The sequence below is a fragment of the Tamandua tetradactyla genome, chromosome 14 (assembly GCF_023851605.1).
Source record: "Tamandua tetradactyla isolate mTamTet1 chromosome 14, mTamTet1.pri, whole genome shotgun sequence".
NCBI lineage: Eukaryota > Metazoa > Chordata > Mammalia > Pilosa > Myrmecophagidae > Tamandua > Tamandua tetradactyla.
In genome coordinates this window covers 71,345,781-71,368,894 of record NC_135340.1, presented here as the reverse complement: position 1 = coordinate 71,368,894, position 23,114 = coordinate 71,345,781, and the positions used below count along the sequence as shown (strand labels likewise).

Genomic DNA, 23,114 nt, shown 5'->3' with positions numbered 1-23,114 from the left:
ACTAGGGAGCTGCAGTTGCACCTCCCCATTGTTTTCCTTTTCTTTCTTCTTCCTTTCTGTCTTTGGCTCTCCACCTCATGGCTTCATCAAGAAGCTGCTCTGCTTGATGCTGAAACGGGGATGAGGTGAGAAGATATGGTTGAATTACTTTGGCACTGCTCTGACTTCCTCTTCCTGGTATTTCCCAGGTAGTGGCTGTCCCCAAAGGTCAAAAAGTTATATGGAATATCCTGGCTTCCAGAACAGGATAAGGCCTTGGTCTGCTGTTCAACTGGTAGAGAAAAGGAATTAGCCTTTTTTTTTTTTTTTAACCTATGATTGACAGCTCTGGGGGCTGGGAAACAATACCTGATTCAAGACTCTTGGCATGTTTCTCTGATCCCACATGAAGTTACTTTTTTCCTGGCAATATGGAAGTAATGAGGGTAAGGGAAAGAGCACTGGACTTACAGAACCTCTCTCTCTGTCCCTTTGTTTTTTTTTACTTTATCAGTAAAATAAGAGTGTCAGTATCATGTTTCTATATTTTAAACCAAATAGTTGTGTCTGATATCTAGCATACATGATATTTGTATTGGAAATTTTTCCAGTGTGTAAGTTTGATCATTGGTAGAAACATACAGCCCTGTAGGTTCAGCTGGATAAACTTAGAATGCAGGTTTGGATGTAGTTGGAAAGCTTGGTTCATTCATATTCTTGAATGCTGTTGAAGTACTGCTAACCCTGAGGATGAAACCAGCTAACTAAACTTGAGTTAACTCTGTCTCCAAAGATTGATGATCATATGTCAAGGCAAAATGTGGTGAATGATGACCTGTTTCTTCATTTTGTCAAAGGGATCAAAGTTGTATTCAAGTAGCTCCAGGCTATGCAATACTGAGTTCTATTGTTCTCTAAATTGGGCCCTCCCTTTGTTTTGCAGGAGCTATTGTGACAATCTTGGTTACCATCCATTAAGTGCTGCTGATTTTGGAAAGATCATGAAAAATGTCTTTCCAAACATGAAGGCACGCCGCCTGGGCACAAGAGGCAAATCTAAATATCCTTTGCAGAATGGTTTTAGTAATCTCTTTTAGTTCTCACTTATTGCAGAACATCTGTTGTTTTGGTGAAACTAGCTACTATATTTAGAAACAAATTTAAATCAACAAATATAAACTGCAAACATTGTTTTCCCAGCCATTTATCAAACTGCAAGAGATATAATAAATATGATTCATTTGTATCTTTAGATTTCATAGATTTCACCTCACTCTATCACTTCAGTAGGTTACTTAATGGTCTGATCTCTTTTTCTTTTCTTTAACAATAAGAACTTTTGAAACATGCCATAGTTCAGCTGTTGTAAATCATATCGGTAAAAGTAAAGAAAGATTTTAGTCTTAAATCTTATCTCCTTTCCTTCCTCTAATTTAGAAACATAGATATCTTCTTGGCAAAAAAAAAAAAACATTCAGAATATTTTTCATGGAATGTGTACTCAAAGAGTAATGTTCTCTTTAAAGTATTTTTTCACACATTCATTTAAAGCCAGTATAAAAATTAAAGTTCAAGGCATAGAAGAAGTCTCTTTTGTAATGAAGATATACTTAGGAGCAAAAAAAGGAAGGAAATTAAGAATTTATTAAACATGCTTTCTACTCTTGGAAGAAGAGTATAAAATAGAGGGTCTCTGTATCATATTAGAAATACATCATTTTCTCTATTCTTAGCTCTTGGCCTTTTTCAAAGCATGAAATGAGCTACTATGGAGGAGATGAGAGGAAGGGGAAGGGAAGTTTCCTTCTCTAAAATGGTTCCAGATGTTCTTTAACCACTTGTTGAATGACCTATCCTTGTTTCCTGAATACAGACAAAAATGTCTTAATGTGTCTTTGGCATGTTACAAGTGATAATCCTGTGTGTTTCAGTGGAAAAAGAGAAATGAAAAGGTTAAAGCCCTTGTGACACTGTTTTAAGAGTTGTTTTTGTCCCAGTGCCGTGGGCTAAAGTTTCCCTTCTCTGTGCCAGGTTTCCATCTGGCTTTTCTTTTCCTTCTGACCTGTTTGTTACTAGTGGCTGGTGTAGTTTACTATGAACATTTATTCATTAAATTTATAACAGATGCGAATCATTTAGTTTCATTGAAGACAGTAACATTCTACAATGGCTGCTTTGGTTTCACAAGAGTACAAGTATTGTCCTGAGTTTCTACTATTAAGGTTTCTCTTACTGAAGAATTTAGAAGGTACATGTTATGTCATTCTAATTTTATTCTCATTTCATATATGGCTACTTCACAAATGTTAATATGTATAAGCAATTCATTTAACTTTAGAATATTTTAGTTCTTAACTCTTTATTACATATTGCTACAGTGGATTAAGAAAAAAAGCTCTTGTTCACATGCCAACACTGCCCAACCTTGATTTTCACAAAACTGGAGATGGGGTAAGACTTCTGCCTTTCTTATTAATAGATACAATTACATCTTCATATCAACACTGAAATGCATACTCCATAATCTTTCAAAAGCAGGGACCATAAACTGTGCCTTTACAGTTAAACCAAAAATTCTCTCAGTGGCTGAAAAAAATTAGTGTATATGACTTACATCAACATGGCTTGTGAAATTAGGGGAAATAAAAATACTGATAGTGATATATTGTCAAGAGGGAAAATTAAGTCATAGAGTAATAAGAATAGTATGATTTTTTTTTCCAAAGAGATAATATGGCTAGTGGCATGTTTGTTTAATGTTAGAAAGGTTTATAGAAAGATTCAGAAGATAAGTTAGTCTTCATCTGTCTCTAACCACCCTTTATAATGCTATATTCAGAATGGCTGTACACTTGTGGGCATGTCTCTAATTTTTACAGTTCTTACATGCTTTATTTCTTTCATACTACTTAGAGCCAACAGATTTAGATCATATCATCAAATTAAGAATACATACCTTGAATGCACTTGAATTTAATTTCTCTTTGAACTTTGTATTGTAAGTTAATGTTTCCTTTTTCCTTTGTTTAGTTGGAAGGAGTTGAATCTTCTGGGCAACTTCAAAATATTGATGAGGAAGTTATTTCTTCTGCCTGTCGCCTCGTGTGTGAATGGGCCCAGAAAGTGTTAAGCCAGCCATTTGACACAGTCTTGGAATTAGCTCGCTTTCTTGTAAAAAGTCACTATATAGGCACCAAGTCAATGGCAGCTCTAACTGTAATGGCAGCAGCACCAGCAGGTATGAAATTAACTACTGTTAACAAGTTAAAACTGACCAGGGGTGTTACTGTATTTGGAGTTGATAGCAAAAAGAGAGTTTAGCCAAAGAACTACTTCTTTTAGTGAGTTCACTTTTATTACTCATTCATGTGAGTTCACTTTTATTACATTTTATATTTGATTAAAAAATAATAGTAGCAGTAGTTAATAATAATAATCCTTTCATTCTAAAACTTGAAGCTGCATTTTTGTATATTGCTCTGCAAGAATATGAAACTTTTAAGATTCCCCAGTTGATATTTTACTAATTTTTTCCGTTGCTATTTTAAAATTTAGAGGATGTGTATATATGAACTTTTAAGTACATAGGCATATCTAAATGAATGAATATTACAAGTAAAGTAAAAAGATTAAATTTTAAAATTACTTGCTTAACTCCTATCCAGGAAACAAACACTTATAAATAAAATATTGGGAGAGTTAATAATAAATAATAATAATAACTGTAAGAGTTAGCCTAGTCTCAGAACAGATGAACTATATGAAGCGTTACCATAAAACAACATTTTTAAAAATATTTTTAAATATGCATTCAAATGAGTATTTTCATTCAGAGGCATTTTTAAGGAATTAATATATTTGGGGAATAAATGGCTTCCTCCTAAATTAATAACTGTAAAGCTGTGTAAGTATCAATTTTGATGAAAAATTTAAATTGGCTTATTACTCTAGGAAGTTATTTTTTTAAAATATATTAACATGAAACTTGTTTCCCAGAGATGATTCTTCTGATTGTTAAATCTAAATATTTTTAGACCTACAGTAGATTTAGCTCAGCGAGAATTATAGTCTCTTAATTTACTTCACTTTTTTCAGTATCTTAACTTGTACATTTTAATACTCAGTCGTTTTTTATTTGTTTGCTTTCATCAGAAACTAAATATTTGTGATCTGTGTGTATATTTATATGTATATATATATGTATGTAAGGAGGTGTTTGTGTGTAATTGTTCTGTCCTCTCATAGTCAGTTGAGCACCCTTATTAGCAAAATAATCTCTTACAATAACCTAGTCATTTTTTCTTGCCTAGATGCAAGCTATAACCTACCTGCACATTTATCCGTACACACAAGTGTTGCCATATGTAGCAAGATAGCTCACATATGTTATCTTAATTTAATTCCACCATCTGTCTTGTGAGATAGGTGATGTTTATTGCCATTTTTTTACAGATCAGGAAACAGATTTGGGGGTGGTTAATGGGTAACTTGTCTATGGGCAGATCAGTATGGGGCCAAGATTTGAATCCTGATTTGTCTATCTCCAGTGCTCAGGTTAATTCCATTATACCACACAATTTTCTTATCTTTAGGTAAAATGAGGCTTTAAAAAGTACAGTTCCTTCAGTTTTCTGTTATCTTTCTCCTTTGCCTACTGACACCTGGAAGAGGTTTCAACAGATAAGAATTTAGGAGGCTTTGTAGGGAAAAGACATCTCTGTCTTCCTTATTTCACATCTTATTCCCAAAGTCTGACCTAAAGGACTTTTGAATAAAAAGAATGAATGAATTTTTAAGTAACAGTTTAAAGTAAGATATGTGAGGTTTTTGTAATGAAAGTATAAAAATTACATATATAAATGAGTGTTTTCCCTTTTTGAAAGCAGCCACCTTGGGAAGCTAAATACTTCAACAGTTGTATCATTACTCAGAACATTTAGAATTTCTCTTGAAATTTGGTTCCCACCCCTAAATTTATTTATTTATTTATTTTTGCATGGGCAGGTATCTGGAACCGAACCCAGGTCTCCAGCATGGCAGGCGATGACTCTGCCTGCTAAGCCACTATGGCCCACCCACCCCTAAATTCTTTTGAATATCCTTGGGGAAGATTAATCTTCATCCTTTGACAGTGAATTTGTTTTTTATAAATATAGTCTCCATATTAAAAACAGGTTGTGTTACAAATGTCCTTTTGTAAGTCAGCTGCTTGGAACTCATTGCTTTCCAAACACGCTGGCAGTAGAGGTTGGTAAGACAGCCCAAGCTGCGAGCCATTGGCAGAGGCTTTTCAGGGTGCAGGTACTTAAGAGGCCAGCACCGAGGCTGGAAGCTGGGAGAGAAGAGTGGAATTTCAGCTGACTTTGAGGAGAAAAACTAGTGCTGACGTGATAAAAAGGGAGTTAAGAGATGAGGGATTATTGAGAAGTGAGTCTGTCTTCCTATCCCCAAGTTGTTGCTGGTAACTGGAAGGATAGGAAGCTGATGTGTGTATCTCCAGTGCTCAGGTTAATTCCATTACACCACACAGTCTTCTTATCTTTGGGTAAAATGAGGCTTTAAAAGGTACAGTTCCTTCAATTTTCTGTGTTATCTTACTCCTGTGCCTACTGACACCTGGAAGAGGTTTCAACAGATTGAGAATTTAGGAGGCTTTGTGGGGAAAAGACATCTCCGTCTTCCTTATTTCACATCTTATTTCCAAAGTCTGACCTAAAGGACTTTTGAATAAAAACAATGAATGAGAAAGAGCAAGGTATTACCAGCAAAGGAGTGTTTTGCTTTCTTTTCTCTACTGTTTATGCCATTCACAGCTTACTTTCTATGGCTTAAAGCCAAACCCTAAATGTAAAATGGGCTTTAAAAAAAACTAATTTTATTGCATAATCAGGTTCTTGAATTAAAATTCATAGTGTGCTTCTTTTATCATTCCTGTTTTTCAGTGTTTATCTTTAAAAGTTTCCTCAGTGACACTTTTTCAGAGTATCTTAATCTTTTCAAGAAATTCTGCTTCTTAATATCTTCTAGGTCATATTGGAATAATTGTACAGTGGCAGTTAAAATAATGTTAGCGCCAATTTTGTGAATGTCTGATAATGTTTTCTAAGATATGAAAGGTCTCAGCAAATATTTGAGTGCCTTTTGTGGGCTAAATATTAAAATCATGAAAATGCCTGAATTTCTTTGTAATTAGAGATGGGGAGGGAATTTTGTTACATTTACTAATAAAATGTAAAGCGGGTATCTTACCATTTTTTTATTTTGGCTTCTGTACATTTCTAACAAAGAGAACTACTTTCCAAAATCCTCTTGTTATTGTTGCTTTAACTGAAACTATCACATTGGTTGAACCACATCTCAAAATGTCATTTAAAATCATTTTGACAAATATTTATAACTTGGAAGTCTCATAGTTATGATTTATAAAGAAATTGTGAGTTAAAATTTGCTGTTTTGGTTACTTTGTCCAGTAGATGGCTACATATTCAAAGAAAATGAGTTGTAACTGCTTTCTATAAAGTAGAAGTAATAAATAAGAAATATTTTCCTTTTTGCTCTATTTTTAGGAATTAAAGGAATTACCCAGCCTTCTGCTTTTATACCTACAGCTGAAAGTAATACCTTTCAGCCTCAGATGAAGACTTTGCCATCTCCTATTGATGCTAAGCAGCAGTTACAACGGAAAATCCAAAAGAAGCAGCAAGAACAGAAACTGCAATCTCCTTTGCCGGGAGAATCCTCAGCAAAAAAATCAGAAGGCGCTACAACCAACGGAGTAACTAATCTTTCTAATGGAAATCCTGCAATCCTGTCTCCTCAGCCTATTGGTATTGTTGTGGCAGCTGTCCCTAGTCCTATTCCGGTAATATCATTAGTGTTTGGACTTCCCGGGATGGTGGGAAATCAATCATTTAAAAGTGGCAGATGGGAAAAAGTCAGTTATAGGTGTAGATGTAGTTATAAGCTGATTTTGTGACTACAGACAGATTCAGCTTCAGCCACTTGTCTTTCTTTCAGGATGTATGTTGTTAATAACAAAGCATGTTATACAATCAACCTAAGTGAGTATACAAAGATGTTAAGACATAAAAGCAGACACATAAACTCGTGAGAGCTTATGTAAGAGATAAGTCATTTTCAAATTTGTATAATCTCTGGCTAAGTGAAGATGGCACAGTTGGCAAACTGTGTGTGTGTGTGTGTGTACTTTATTTTCTTTTTAACATTTAGATCAAGCAAAATTGTGGCATGTTTTCATAATGCTTTCATGTAGTCCTATCTCTGTTGCTTGCTGTGTATAGGGCTTTTAGCTACTCTGAATTTTCTTATCTACAAATAGAAGTTAATAATCTCCTTTCCTGTTTCAAGCAACTAAGGTTATGATGGAGTTTTTAAAGTGAGGGATCATGCTAAAGTAAGGTGATATTTTATGTTGTTATTGATTATATTAAGGAGGTATTTTATCTTCTTTTTATTATTTTTAACATTAACATCATTATCATCATGTCATGAAAATACAGATTACCTAGTAATCATTCTTTTGTGCTATTCACTATAGAGCAACTTGGTTAGACAGTATTTCTGTCTGGGACCTTGTCCACAGTGGTTTAGTTTCCAAAGTCCAAGGTAGACCCAGTTATAAGACAGTCTCCCCTGTGAGTCAGCTTGGCACAGACTCCTGGTAATACCTTTATAGTTGCATATTTTTTTCAAAATTTTCTCTCTTATTCCTATAACCTTAAAAATCATTATTGAGGCAAGTATTCATCACATGTGTGAAAATTTTAGTTTTGCTAATTGAAAAATATCTTAATGTTGTTTTTACATAAACTTTCTAACATTAGCATTTAATTAATGCCTTATAACTCTACAGCTGTATGAATTAGTCTTGCTACACTGACTTTTATTTTTTCCTTTTAATAGGTCCAGCGAACCAGGCAGTTGGTAACATCACCAAGTCCAATGAGTTCCTCTGACGGCAAAGTTCTTCCCCTCAATGTGCAGGTGGTCACTCAGCACATGCAGTCTGTGAAACAGGCACCAAAGACTCCTCAGAATGTTCCAGCCAGTCCTGGTGGAGATCGTTCTGCCCGGCACCGTTACCCTCAAATCTTACCCAAACCAGCCAACACCAGTGCACTCACCATCCGCTCTCCAACTACTGTCCTCTTTACTAGCAGTCCCATAAAAACTGCTGTTGTACCCGCTTCACATATGAGTTCTTTAAACGTGGTGAAAATGACAGCAATATCCCTCACACCGAGCAACAGTAGTGCCCCTCTTAAACATTCTGCCTCAGTAAACAGTGCTACAGGAACAACAGAAGAATCAAGGACCATTCCACAAATCAAGAATGGTTCTGTTGTTTCACTTCAGTCTCCTGGGTTCAGGACCAGCAGCAGTGGTGGGGGATCATCTGCTGTGGAAGTCAAAATGGAACCTGAATTATCAGATGAGCATCCTGTACAATGCCAAGAGAACTCTGATGAGACTAAAGCTCCCAAAACAACACCTAGTACCCTTTTGGGGCAAAAAAATAATACAGATGGAGTAGTACAAAAACCTTCAAATGAAGGTATCATTGAAATAAAAGCAACTAAGGTCTGTGACCAGAGGACCAAAGGTAAAAGTCGCTGTAATGAAATTCTGCCAGGCATTTCAGCAGGCAATAATCAAAGCACTATCACTCTCTCAGTTGCCACTCAGAACTTAACTTTCACCAGCACCAGTTCACCATCTAATGGTGACTCAATAAACAAAGACTCTAAATTATGCACTAAAAGTCCAAGAAAGCGACTGTCCTCTACAGTGCAAGAGTCCCAGGTGCCTCCTGTAAAGAAACCAATTACAGAACAGCTTTCTGCAGTTACCGGAGAAGGTCAGAAACCAGGCAGTGTTAAGAAGGACCAAAAGGCTCCACAGTCAGGGAAAACAGAAAGTTCAACAGCTGGTGCTCAAATTCCTAGCAAGGTACCAATAAATGTCAATTCACATATAGTGGCAAATAGACCCTTGACTTCTTCTGTTCTTATTACCAGTGATTCAGCTTTGGTACAGCAAATATTACCATCATCATCTCCAGATATAAAAGTAAAACTTGAAAGTAATGTCTTTCTCTTGGACAGGGACTCAAAATCAGATGGCAGCTTTAATCAAAATGAATGGCAACAGGTCACTAAGGATTCTGAGTTTATATCTGCCAGCTGTGAACAACAACAAGATATCAGTGTTATGACAGTTCCTGAGCACTCTGATATCAATGACTTAGAGAAATCTGTTTGGGAATTAGAAGGAATGCCACAGGACACATATAGCCAGCAGCTACATAACCAGATACAAGAATCTTCTTTAAATCAAATACAAGCACAGTCTTCAGATCAGTTACCTCTACAGTCTGACTTGAAGGAATTTGAGCCTTCTGTTTCTCAGACAAATGAAAGCTACTTTCCTTTTGATGATGAACTTACACAAGATAGTATTGTAGAAGAGCTGGTGCTTATGGAGCAGCAGATGTCAATGAATAATTCTCATTCTTATGGTAACTGTTTGGGAATGACCCTTCAGAATCAGTCAATAACTCCAGGAGCTCCAATGTCGTCTCACGCCTCCAGCACTCACTTCTACCATCCAATCCATAGCAATGGCACTCCAATTCACACACCCACACCCACTCCTACACCAACTCCAACCCCGACCCCAACCCCGACCCCAACATCTGAAATGATTGCTGGGTCTCAGAGTCTGTCACGGGAGAGCCCTTGCTCCAGGTTAGCCCAGACTACACCTGTGGATAGTGCTTTAGGAAGCAGCCGACATACACCCATCGGTACTCCACATTCTAACTGCAGCAGTAGTGTCCCTCCTAGCCCTGTTGAATGCAGGAATCCATTTGCATTTACTCCAATAAGCTCTAGTATGGCATATCATGATGCCAGCATTGTCTCAAGTAGTCCTGTGAAACCAATGCAAAGACCCATGGCCACACACCCTGACAAAACTAAACTTGAATGGATGAATAATGGGTATGGTGGGGTTGGTAATTCCTCGGTGTCTGGCCATGGCATTCTCCCAAGTTATCAGGAACTAGTGGAAGACCGTTTCAGGAAACCTCATGCTTTCGCTGTGCCTGGACAGTCTTACCAGTCTCAACCCAGACATCATGACACTCATTTTGGTCATTTGACTCCTGTCTCTCCTGTGCAGCATCAAGGTGCCACTGTAAATAACACCAACAAACAGGAAGGTTTTGCAGTCCCTGCCCCTCTTGATAATAAAGGAACTAATTCATCTGCCAGCAGCAACTTCAGATGCCGGAGTGTGAGCCCTGCCGTTCATCGCCAACGTAATCTTAGTGGAAGCACCCTCTATCCAGTATCAAATATCCCACGGTCTAATGTAACTCCCTTTGGAAGTCCAGTTACCCCAGAAGTTCATGTTTTCACAAATGTTCACACAGATGCATGTGCCAACAACATAGCTCAAAGAAGTCAGTCAGTTCCACTGACAGTCATGATGCAAACAGCCTTCCCGAACTCTCTTCAGAAGCAAACCAACAGTAAAAAAATAACCAATGTTTTGTTGAGTAAACTTGATTCTGACAACGATGATGCAGTGAGAGGTTTGGGAATGAATAACCTGCCCTCCAATTACACAGCTCGAATGAATCTTACTCAGATTTTGGAAACTTCCTCTGTTTTCCCTAGTGCCAACCCACAGAATATGATCGATTCCAGCACTTCTGTTTATGAATTCCAAACACCATCTTACCTCACCAAAAGTAATAGCACCGATCAGATCAATTTTTCTCCTGGAGATAATCAAGCACAATCGGAAATTGGAGAGCAACAGTTAGATTTCAGTAGCACTGTTAAAGACCTGTTGAGTGGAGACAGCTTGCAAACCAACCAGCAGCTGGTAGGTCAGGTAGCATCCGATCTCACTAATACGGCAGCTGATTTCTCTAGTGATATCAGGTTGTCTTCTGAGCTCTCAGGCAGTATCAATGATTTGAACACTTTAGACCCAAATCTACTGTTTGATCCAGGTCGTCAGCAGGGACAAGATGATGAAGCTACACTGGAAGAATTAAAGAATGACCCATTATTTCAACAAATTTGCAGCGAATCCATGAACTCTATGACTTCATCAGGTTTTGAATGGATAGAAAGTAAGGACCATCCTACTGTTGAAATGTTGGGTTAAGTTGTGTTTTATAATATGTAGCACACTGTATCTAAAGACATATGTATTGTATTTGTCTTAATGGAAGTGCCTCCCGCAGCAGAAACACTTACTATTAATTGTGAGATTTTAAAAGCGTTTGCTGCAGAAGTGGTTTCTTCTTCAGTAGGAAATGGTTAGACTTGCCTCAGTTCTTAACAAGTTTCTAAAGACAGTAGGCTGTAGAAGAACCGTTAAGTTTTAAATTTTATAATGTTCCCCATTTAATCACATTGCTTGCTAGTGAATAATTGACTAGCCAGCTTTCACAAGAGCAGTCTAGATTTTTATTTTGTATAAGTTCATTTTAATTCATTGGTTGATCTGCACAGAATTTAGAAGGAACCATTGATTTTAGGCATAGGCTATTTTTGTTGTTGGCATTATCTTTTAGATGTGAAATCATAGCTGAGGTGAACTGTAGACAAGAAGGTCTTCCTTGAAACAGGGATATTATTCAGGTTAAAGAACTTAGGCTTGAAGCATAGAGCTACTGTAGAATGAAAAATCTCTGTAGGACTATCTGGGGCTTCAGTACCATTTATATTTACAATGGAGGGCTTACATAGGAGAAAATAATGGAAAATATTAAGGAAAGTGAAAGCTGCACTAAAATTTTTAAGAGAAAAAACTAGTAGCCATTTGTATTTGTGACCTTGCGTTAGTCTTATTTTAAAATGTTGATTTTAATGTGGGGACTAACACACATATATGAAACTAGGAAATAACTCTATACACTGTAATAGAATAATTGCAAGCATGTTAGAACAGTGTTTCAAGTTTTATTATTTGGTCATTGAGATAGGATAATTTAGAAGGAAAAGTATTTTCTTGGTTTTCATCACAGTGGCTACATGCATATATTCAAATTCTGTTTAACATTTATTTAAAAAAATTTTAATTATAATATTCTTTAGTAATCAACTTTTCCTCTTCAGTTTAGTAACTGACTGACTCCTTTTCTCCTCCTAAATATAGTAATGCAATTTGATCATGGGATCCCTTTGAAAAACAAAATAAGCAGGAAGAAGATAACATTTTAAAAACTGAACAAAAATTATTTTACCATCTAAGGTCTGAAGCCACAAATCTTTACATCTCTGATAAAACAAAGGGGATATTGATAGTACTTGAAGACGAGGAACATTTTATTACATGCTTAATTTATTTATTGTGGAAACCACAATTGCAAAACCAGCACTCAGGATTTGTTTTAAAATGTTTCTCTATATGGCTCCCATTTTGTTTTATGAATAATTATTTATGAATTTCATGTTGACACAAATCTGCCCACTAGTTGACAGATCTATTTAAGTGAGTTTCAAGATCATTTTCAAAGAGATTTTTAAATTATCATTAAGTTTTTAAAGCTAACATTAAACCATTGTTATACTACCTTGAACCTAGCTATGCTTTCTTTACCTTAATTAGTAAGCCATTCAGAAGACAACAATCAATGAATATTTAACAAATGTTGATGAAGGGTTTAATTTAATAAAGTTTCATAGTTCAGTAAATTTGCAAGGTAGGGTGCAACACATTTTGATAAATAAATGGTGCTAGAGTTGGCTCAGAGGTTTATATATCGGTATGGTCTAGTTATTGGCATTTGTGTGTGTTTGCTGTTATCTTGATTTAATAATCTGTTAGATACTTTTTCTTGATGTAGTTATTTCTTTCACTGTACATTGAGACACAGCACTACTGCACACCAAAGTATGCAATACCCAAAGGAAACTGTGTGATTTCTTTTAACAAATGATGGGAGCCTTTCTATATGAGATACTTTGAAAAGGAAATTTTGAGGCCATTCTAATCCCTTGTTTACATTATTCGTTTCCTACTAATATAAAAATAATGAAAATCTTTTTTGATAAAAATATGAAGACTGGAGAATTTTTAACCCACTGTACAGTATTGCAGCAAACACTTTAAATTTGGTTGAATTCGTCCCACAAACTTTCTGGGGTTCATATGTTGCACTAAATTTGTTGAACCTGTGGTAGGCACATCTCTTAGGATAAATGCAACCAATACAGTCCACCGATTAAACTTTTTAAATGTGTTTCATTATGAAAAGACAAAATGTCATCAAAGTGACAGATAAAATTGTCTTATGTAGCAATGTGCATTGATCTCAATGAGATATTTCTATTTCTTATTCTCTTACATGAGAATATTACAGCAGGAAGAATTAAGTTTAGTTTGCTTCACCGTGTTAATACATGATCACAAAATGTGCATGAGTGTTATTGACTTATCTTGTACAGTACTAGGTGTTCCTGTAACCACTTTTTTTTTCTTGGCTGTATTGAAACTGGTTCCGTGTTAACCAGGCAAGCATAGTTATTCACAAGTTATTTACTTTTTTTGTTTACTAATTCTGTTTAGTTATTGTTAAATATGTTCTTTTCTCAGATTATTTTCATTGTTTTGATGTTTAAAACATTTTGGTAATGTTTATCATGATAAGACTTCATGAAGTAAATAATTTTGCATATAATTGCAATAAGCACTGACTTTTGAACTGAAAAGAAGGAAAGTGTTTTTTTGTGCAGTGCATCTGAGGTTCATATAATAGTCTTGTACTATAATGTGCTTTACTACACCATAAATGACAAAAAAAAAGCCCTGTTTCATGTTTTCATTTAGTGCAAAAAGTCAAATTTCCCCAGTATTTTGTTGTCTGTTGTACCTGCTGAAACTACAGTAGTTGAATATTGCAGTAGCATTTCAGTTCTCCTTTTTTATTGAAAGTGCTCAAAAATTGTTTTTTAAATGTTTTCAAAAATAATTAAAAACATTTTATATTAAACTGACTGGATCTTAAGGTGATTTATGGGATTTATTTTATATAGGTAGTAGCATGCCATTTTTTAAACAAACCCAATGTCATTCTTCATTTGCTCTCAGAAAATTCAAAGAAGAGTATAAGAATCAGCACAGAGCAAAATAGTACTTCTAACTTCCTCTGCTGTTAATCCAGAAGGATACACAGAATTTTACTCATAAGAGTTCTGCTATTCATTTAGGACGTGTTACTGATGAATGGTATATGGCATAAAACTTTATGTTATCAAAAGGCCATCTTTTTTCTCATTCATGTAACATTTGCTTTAAAATGTTAGCCTATAGAGGACCTGGGTATGTGTATTTGGGAAACTCTAGACAGAAGAATAATAGGGAAAAAAAAGAAAATTGAAAAGCACAACTGTATTCAAAAACATAAAAATTTTACATGAACTAGAAATTCAAAATGATAACTGCATTGCATTTTGTAGCCTGAACCCAGACAAAGTCTGGAAACAGCTAGAAATTACCTGCAGAGCAAAGAAACCAGATAGAGTTCTCTCACTCTTAAAAGGAAACTAAGTAGCAACAGTTAGTACCTGAGACTCTTAACTTGTATTGTAGCTAGGATCCTGAACCAAACAGCCCACTCAGAGATTATCATAGCCCCACTATCACCAACCAGACAGGAGCCCTGTGGTGGAAGCAGTTACGTAAAGAAAGGAAAGATTAGCAATTGGAATGCTCATTACTGCCATTTATCATATTTCTTTGTACTGAATTTTGCGTTAAAATACTTTGTATATATTATCTCATTTCTTCATATCAATTCTGAAAGAATATCATTTTTCAGGTGAGAACATTTTAGCTCACAGATGAACTGACTGGTGGAGATCACAAAACTATAACAGGAAGAGCCAAGATTATCTTGACTTCAAAACCCAGTTCTTAACCATTATGTTACACTTTAAGATACTTGTTCAAACTGCATCTAGTTTGTAGTTTGAACTGGTGGCTTCTTTGAAATTTTCATTATGATTTAAAGTTTAGCATTGAGTCTCACATTTGTGGGGGCTCTTTTTCCATATCTCTTACAATTCCTTTTCATTTGTTGCTTTCGATTTTATCTGTATTTGATAACTTTCCTCTAAAATTATTGGCATTCTCCGTTCCCCATACCCCTTCCCCAAAGAAACACATGTCCTAATGTATTGAAAGTTAAGGGAAAAATAAAAGTTCGATGCAAAATTTTGTCTTACACACTGCTTTTTCAAGCACATTTCTGGAGGTAGATCTAATATTTATTTTCAACTCACTTTTAAAACTTCGTCAGAAAAAAACTAGACTTTTGTTGAACAAATTGATAAAGTACCTAAAATGTCAGCGTCTGTGCCAGGTGTTAGCTATATAAAGATGCCTGGTGTGAAGTTTTACAGTATAAGTGTGATGATCTGAAGCTGTGTAGACCCCAGAAAAGATAGTGTTCTTTTAATCCATTCCTATGGGTAAGACATTTTGATTAGGTTATTTCTATTGAGGTGTGGGTCTTAATCCTCTTATCTGGAGTTTTTTATAAGAGGATAAAAGACCGAAGACACGAAAAAATGCCCCAGAGAAGCTGAGAGAGAATACAGAGAAGCTCGGAAAGAAAGCCACTGAAGCCAGAAGCTGGAAGCAATGAAACCTGGGAGAGACATCACCATGTGCCTGGCTATGTGACGAACTGAGGATCATTGGTAGCCTGTCTTTGGGGAGAAGGTATCATCCTGCTGTTGCCTTAATTTGAGCATTTTCATGGCCTTAGAACTGTGAATTTGTAAGCTAAGGAATCCCCATTGTTCAAAGCCAATCCATTTCAGGTATATTGCATTTTGTCAGCTTTAGCAAACTAAAACAGTGAGAAAGATGCACAATGAATAGGATTCCGGGACGCAACAAGTTGCAGTAGCAGAGACTGCTGCTTGCCACCAATATCCATTCTCTCATTCTATATTACAAGTCCCCTGAGTTTTAGCTGGGCACATGGGCCAACTGAAAGATTAAACTACAAGCTTCACTTATAATTAAATGGTACCACTTACCAAGTACTCAACCAATGAGTTGTAATCAAAAGGTTTTATGTGCAAGAGTGCACAGGTAGCTCAGTAGTAAAATGCTTGTCTGCCAGCTGGGAGACCCAGGTTTGATTCCTGGCCCATGCAACCCTCACCACCCTGTGCCACTCCCCAAAAAGGGTTTATGTGCAACTTCTTTGAAGTCCCCTGCCTCCTGCATCCCTGCTGGCTGGAATACAGATGTAATGGCTAGAGCTCAAATAACTACCTTGAACTTTGAGTGAAGGCTTACGCTGAGGATAAAGAAGCAAGAAATGTTTAGAAGGGGCCTGGAGTCCTGATGACCGAAGAAGTTGCTCCACAAGACTTCATGGCTTACTTTTCGATGTTTTATGTAAGAATAAGTTTCTTTCTAGTTTGTCATTTATTTTGAGCTTCTGTCACTCAGTTCAAATCCAAATGGTAACTCTCTTAGCCACCAGAAAGTTTTAAGCAAGAGTAGGGAATTTAAGATGTTTAGATTAGCATGGCAGCCACTCAGCTATCATTGCTCACCCAAGGATGACAAACTGCATTTCCTTTCATTAAGACTGGTATATCAGGAGACAGCCTTAGAATACTCTAAATTTAGCATAACATTTAAATACTATTTCATAGCTGTCCAAAAAAAAAACTTGGATAAATTTAGTAGACCCTAAGCTAATTAAACAACTAAAGAGAATTAATAAATTAAAAAGCCATATAACATTGTGATCATTTGTGTCAGACAGACCTGCATTTAAGTCCCAACTCTGCCAATTAAGCCATGATTGGGAAAGTGATTTGAATATAAATGATATATATCCATCTGGAAAGTATTTTCTAGAGGTTGCCACATGGTTCTGGACTGTTATTTTTACCAACATCTTAAAGGAAGACAGAAGTTTACTATGACAAATATTGTTGATTGGCTTGCTTTGTTTCTGTTTCAGCCTCCTGCTGATGTGCAGAGCATAGAAAGCCAAAAACTACATTTTTAACACTTTGTTGCAGCTTGGATTCTAGATGTGAATTATATTGCATGTGTTAGATACAATCTTAAAAGATTTGCAGGACAAAATGAAGCAGAAGTCATCTTACCCTTTTTTGATGAATTTTTCTTTAAGCAAATTCATGCAGACAAGGTTTTCAGCATCAGAATCCATTCTTCTGAGTTCCTGATTTATTCCAGGGATGAATTTATAGATAATTCCTATGAGGGTCAGCTCTACTTTTTGTTCCAAGAGTTTCTTCCATTTATTTATAAGCACCTAATTCTCTGCTTTTAAATCCTTTTCTTTTTAAACTATCTGGAACAAGCATTTCCCTGACTGGTAACATATGCCTGTAATCTAGACCTGGTTCTATCATTCTTTTTAGCCATTCTGCACCTCAAAAAATACTACCCATTATGGTTACTTTCCAGAGTCTTGTGAGGTTCAAGTGAGATATGACAGTGTCTGGTAAATTCTAAGTACAAGGTGTTATAATTGTTACAAATGCCTACATAAAGGGACACATATTACCTAAGCAGGTAAAATTCTTGTTTTTAGCACTTAAATTTTATGTTTTATCTGAAGACATATACACATTTGTCAGAAGGTAAAGTATAAATATATATTTAGGCAAAGGACTGAACTTTTGAATTTGGGTTAATCGCCATAAACAAATTGTTAGGAAAATTTAATTTGGATCAAGTTATTTTCATCTCAGCATGTCTGTTAACTGATAGCCACCTAGATTATTTGAATCATGAAACCTTGTGCTTGGATCTTACATATTCGAAATATACAACTTAGATTTGCTAATACAAGGCCATTCCTAGTCAACATGATCTAATGTCTTTAACACCTTAATCCTTCACAATTTTATTTTGCCATCATAACAGTTCTGAACTGTTTGCTGTCTCGAAAATTACTGTTGATTTCAAAATTTGCAAACCCAGTGAAAACTTCTCAATCTTCACCTTCACCTTCTTCAGTATTTGTTTTAGTATATCACCCTCTTTGAATTCTGGTTCACTTTCTACCACTCAGACTCCTCATTCTCAGTCTCTTAGGGGTCAGCTTCCTCTGCCTGTTACTTAAATGTAAAAATTCTAGCATAGCTTTTCTCTTACTTTGTTTTCTCTCCCTAGTCATTTCAAATACCCCTATACCTCTACCTGGTGGCTTTCAGATATAAATCTTAAGATTTGACCTCTCTTTCACTTCTAGCCTCAAACTCAAATGCCCAGATTGAAATTCACTATCTTTCCCCCATTTCTTCTTCCTGTATCTGTTAATAATATCATAACTGCAATCACCTAGTTGAAAGTTCATGTGCCTTTCACTGTCTCCTCAACAGCAAATTAGTTTCCAAGTCTTATACCTTTCTATTATATATTCACTTGTTCCTTCTCTTTCTTCCTGATTGCCTTGGTTCATGAATTCCTTTCTCACTTCTTTAATCCTTTCTGCACCATGTCACCATAACGATCCTTAACTTAATGATATTCAGAAATCAGTAGTTTTTACATACATAAATAATAACCAATTAGGATATAAAATGCAAGAGAATACTTTTTATGCCACCAGCAAAAGGATAAAATATCCAGGCATGCATGAATTAAACAAGAAACATGCAAATGAAACATGAACTAAACATACAAAACTTGTACGAGGAAAAGATTTAAACACTTACTGAAAGACATCAGCTAGATCAAAGCAAAAGGAATGAGAAACCATGTTCTTAGATGAAAAGAGTCAACATCATAAAGATATCAACTCTCCCTAATCAATTTATAAATTTAACATGATCCCAATAAAAATGCCAGAGATTTTTTTCTATAGCTGAACAGACGGGATATGTTTTAAATGAGAGTATGAACTATTATAACAAAAAATGAAATCTGAGATAAAAGGGCTGAAGGTATTAATCATATAGAGCCACATGCCAAAAATTACAACAGTGACAAAGTTAGGAAGAGATATTTGCAACCTGTATCACAGACAATGGGTTAATAACCCTAATATGCAAAGAGCTCCTAAAAATGGGCAGGTGTAGGAAGCCAACAAGCCAATAGAAAAATGGAAAAAAGATCTTAATAAACAGCTCACAGAAAAAGAAATGGCCCTTAAACATGAAAAAAAAAATGCTTGATGAGGCTGATAATGAGAGAAATACAAATTAAAACTACAAGACACCACTTCTTTCAGGTTGACAAAAGCCCAAATTTGACAACATGCTCTGTTGGCAATGTTGTGGAAGCACAGGCATTTAACATTGTGTCCTTGCACCTTTCCTAAGGAATCTACTGGAGAACAAACTTCAGACATGCACGTTAACGGAAGAAATACCAACCTGAACACTAGTAGTGTGGTAGGCATTAAGTTCCTATTTACTATAAAACTAAAGCTAAATGAGTTTGAGTAGAGTATGCATTAGATATATGTTCTGAGAATGTAGATTAAATACACATAAAAATGGAGAGACCATATACAAACTTATTTTAATTTTTCAATAATATTGGTGGTGATAGAGTGCGTGATTTTGCTGAGATTATTGTGCAGGTAATACGAGACAATTTATAATTGTGTAATTTTCTGATTCGATCATTCTCTGGTCCCTGAGGACCTGGATTCTCAGAAAAAAGGAGCTATCAATGTAAGATAGAAGACGTTAAGTAAAAACCCTACAGTCATGGCTTTGACCTGAAAGTATAAATGCGAACTCACAGAACATCTTGTCATCGATAGAAAGAAAACTATCAAAGACTACTGAGGAACTCAGGAACCAAGTTATTGAAATTGCCACTGGCCAAAGATGGGAATCTGAGCATAATATCAGTAATAACTTCAATGGATTGAAACAGTTTTAATTGGTCACTTTTTAAGGATGTTAAATAACCCTCTCAGTTTAAAACTGGTAAATAAAGGGAAAGAATGAAGTATGAAACCTACCTCACCTATGTGAGGTATAACACTAAATAACCAAATAATAGATGAGGGGGAGCTGCTCTCTGAAGAAATATTCTAACTAATAAATGAGGGAGGAATAATGAAATTGGAATATTATCCTTTTGCAATTTCTAATGAATTGATCCATAAGTTGGGCATTGATAGCTGCTAACATCACAAAAAAAGAGAGGCAACCAGAGACCGTATGCTTCCTAACAGAAGAGCACAACCCACAACAAAGTAATCTTGCCCCCCAAATTAAAACTAAATCTGATTAAATTTCTATATCCAATTACAACTTTACGGGCAATGCACTGATTATGATACTTTGCATCATGGAGATTTACTCAGTAAAATTCAGATTCTAGGAAAGTACAGAACAAACAGCCCAATTTCTTCAGCAAATGTCAAGAAAATAAAAAGATATGGGGACCTCCCTCCCCCAAAAAAGGAGATGGAGAGACACCGTCATGTCTCTTGCCATGTAACAGAGGAGTTAGGGTAGCTGGCATTTTGTCTTCAGGAAGAAGGTATCATCCTGATGCTTCCTTGATTTAGAAATTTTCATGGCCTCACAACTGACTTTTTCCAACAATCTGTTAAAACATAGTGGGTTACTATGAAGTTCTAGAAGTGCAGAGACATGTCTCACCTGAGAATATTAAAAAGACATATCATAAATTGACACTAAAGTGGACCCTGAGAATAAAAAAGAAGCAGAGAGAAAATTCAAACAAGTAGCTGAGGCGTATGAGGTATTATCAGATGCTAAAAAATGGGACATCTATGACAAATACAGCAAAGAAGGATTAAACGGTGGTGGTAGAGGTAGAAGTCATTTCCACAGTGCATTTGAGTTTGACTTTACATTTTGTAACCCAGATGATGCTTTAAGGGAATTTTTAGGTAGAAGGAACCCTTTCTCATTTGACTTGTTAAAAATTCCATTTGAGGAGATTTTTGAAAATTGAAGAGGCCTTTGTGGAACCAGAAGCAGGGACATGGGATCTTTTTTCTCTGCTTTCAATGGTTTTCCATCTTTTAGAGGTGGATTTTCTTCTTTTAATACAGGATATATTTCCTTTGGTTCACTGGGACACGAGGGCCTTCTTTTTTTTTTTTTTTTTCTTTTACATCCATTGGTGGGAGTTGGATGGCCGGTTTCAAATCTATTTCTACTTCTACTAAAACAGTTAATAGTGAATAACTTTGACAAAGAGAATTATTGTGAATGGTCAAAAAAAGAGAAGTTGAAGAAAATGGCCAATTAAAATCCTTAACAATGAATGGTGTGGCAGATGAAGAAGCCTTTGCAGAAGAACGCAGGGGAAGAGGACAAAATGCCCTGCCTTCCTAGCTAACCAAATACCTGTTGCTGAAGTCTCACAGATTTGCCACTTGACTCAAACATGTATCTAGCTATATATACATGTTTGTTCCAAATAGCTGGGAGCCCTACATTTATTCAGCAGGATTCAAAGAAGGTGGCAAGAGGAAGCAGCAGAAGCAGAGAGAGGAGCAGAAGAAGTCAACAGAAGAGAATCACTAAACTGGACTTATCAGACATATGCACACTTTTGTACAAAATCCTGTGTTCTGTGTGTGTTCTGTTGTTCATGCTTTAGGTAGAAGACATCTTGTTTAATACTATAACAAGGTCACATTTCTTTTTAGCAGGTTTGCAGACACATGATCACTGTAGATTAGGGATGTGAGAAGAAGTGAGTTAGTAACAATGGTTGGCAATGATAGAAATTTGAAATACAACATAGACTTTCTTACTTTGCTTTGCCCCAACACTAAATCTGTTAGTATTTTCCTATAGCATTATTAAGAATCTAATTCATTTATTCCAAGCCTCTCTCATTCTTTTCAACTATTCAACCACTATACAAACCACTGATATGTTTATAGCTTTAGAAGTATAGTAAATAGAGACATTGAGTATATATTCATGAAATAACTTTTTTCCTAATGAGAGTAGTAGAGTATTTGAAACTAGAATATAATTAAGTTTAGCATAATTTAAAGATAATGTAAATTACACATTGAATCGTGAATATTAGGGTACTTTTTCATAAGTTTAAGACCTGAGTATGAATTCTTCAAAGCATTCTGGCCTTATATATTTATGGTAGACGAACACAATGATTCACTTCAAATGTAAAATCATTCCTTATATTTATTGTTTTAATTTTAATTCTCTTTGAGCAGTCCAAATTCTACTTCAAATATTATTTAATTTTTGCTCAACCCCATCTTTTTTTTTTTCCTTGTATGCATAATTGTTCTTTTAGCATATACATAGGATTCCACAAAATTTTACTTTTCAATACCATCTCTAGCTCTTACAGTTTAGGATCATGCAGAGGAAAAAAATAGGTGAGATATATAGACACATATATACATACATATACATGCCTAATCAGATATTGAATAATTAGGTTGAACTAAATATTTTGGTTTACAAACACTGGTTCTTTTTTAAAAAGTTTATTTTATTTTAGCAAAATTCTCCCCAGCTTCCTGTAATTATTACATTTGCATGATATGTTGCTTCTTAATCTTTTTTATTTTTAATTGAGCACGGAATACAAATTGATCTAGCTTCTTTCTTTTTTTTTATTTTTTACTTATTTATTTTTTCTTAGCTTGTTTCTTGCATATTCCTTTTCAGTGAATTTTTCCTTCCTTTTTTTAGCATAGGGTTCTGTTGTTCATATTGCTTTATTTTTTCTTGTCTTGGAAATGAGGGCACTGTAAAAAACTTGGATGTTATTTTTAAATGCCAGCAATTTTAATTTAGAGTGTTGAAACTCAGACATTTTTTTGGCATTCTACAGTTTATGACCATGTACAGTTTCATGGATTTGGAATCCAGAAATGAGTGTAGTCTTTATGATTTTAAAATGACTGTTACAGGTAAGTCTGATTTGTATATTTGAATTTTGTGGGGAAGATTCTGCTAGGGAAGCTTGCCCTGGTTTTTAATGCTTATTATGGGAAGTGTAACCACACAAGCATAGAGCATGTGAAATGCCGCATAAATAAAATGTAAGCTCTTATAAAGAGAAAGAGAGATGAAAGGGGAGGCTGTAGATTAAAAAGAAACTTT

The 23,114-nt window shown here is 35.4% G+C and overlaps 1 protein-coding gene and 1 pseudogene across 5 annotated transcripts in view; both read left to right on the top strand.

Moving 5' to 3' along the window:
• Window positions 1-15,225, top strand: part of RFX7 (regulatory factor X7) — a 194,855-nt gene extending 179,630 nt beyond the window's left edge. For all 5 annotated transcript variants that reach the window (XM_077127994.1, XM_077127996.1, XM_077127997.1 and 2 more), the window contains 5 exons: window positions 923-1,043; window positions 2,350-2,430; window positions 3,010-3,217; window positions 6,546-6,841; window positions 7,903-15,225. In XM_077127994.1, coding sequence (XP_076984109.1) covers window positions 923-1,043; window positions 2,350-2,430; window positions 3,010-3,217; window positions 6,546-6,841; window positions 7,903-11,181 — 3,985 coding nt within the window. In that variant the 3' untranslated portion in view covers window positions 11,182-15,225. The remainder of the gene's footprint in view (window positions 1-922; window positions 1,044-2,349; window positions 2,431-3,009; window positions 3,218-6,545; window positions 6,842-7,902) is intronic.
• Window positions 11,242-21,548, top strand: LOC143655467 (dnaJ homolog subfamily B member 6 pseudogene; annotated as a pseudogene).
• The last annotated feature ends 1,566 nt before the right edge of the window (window positions 21,549-23,114 follow it).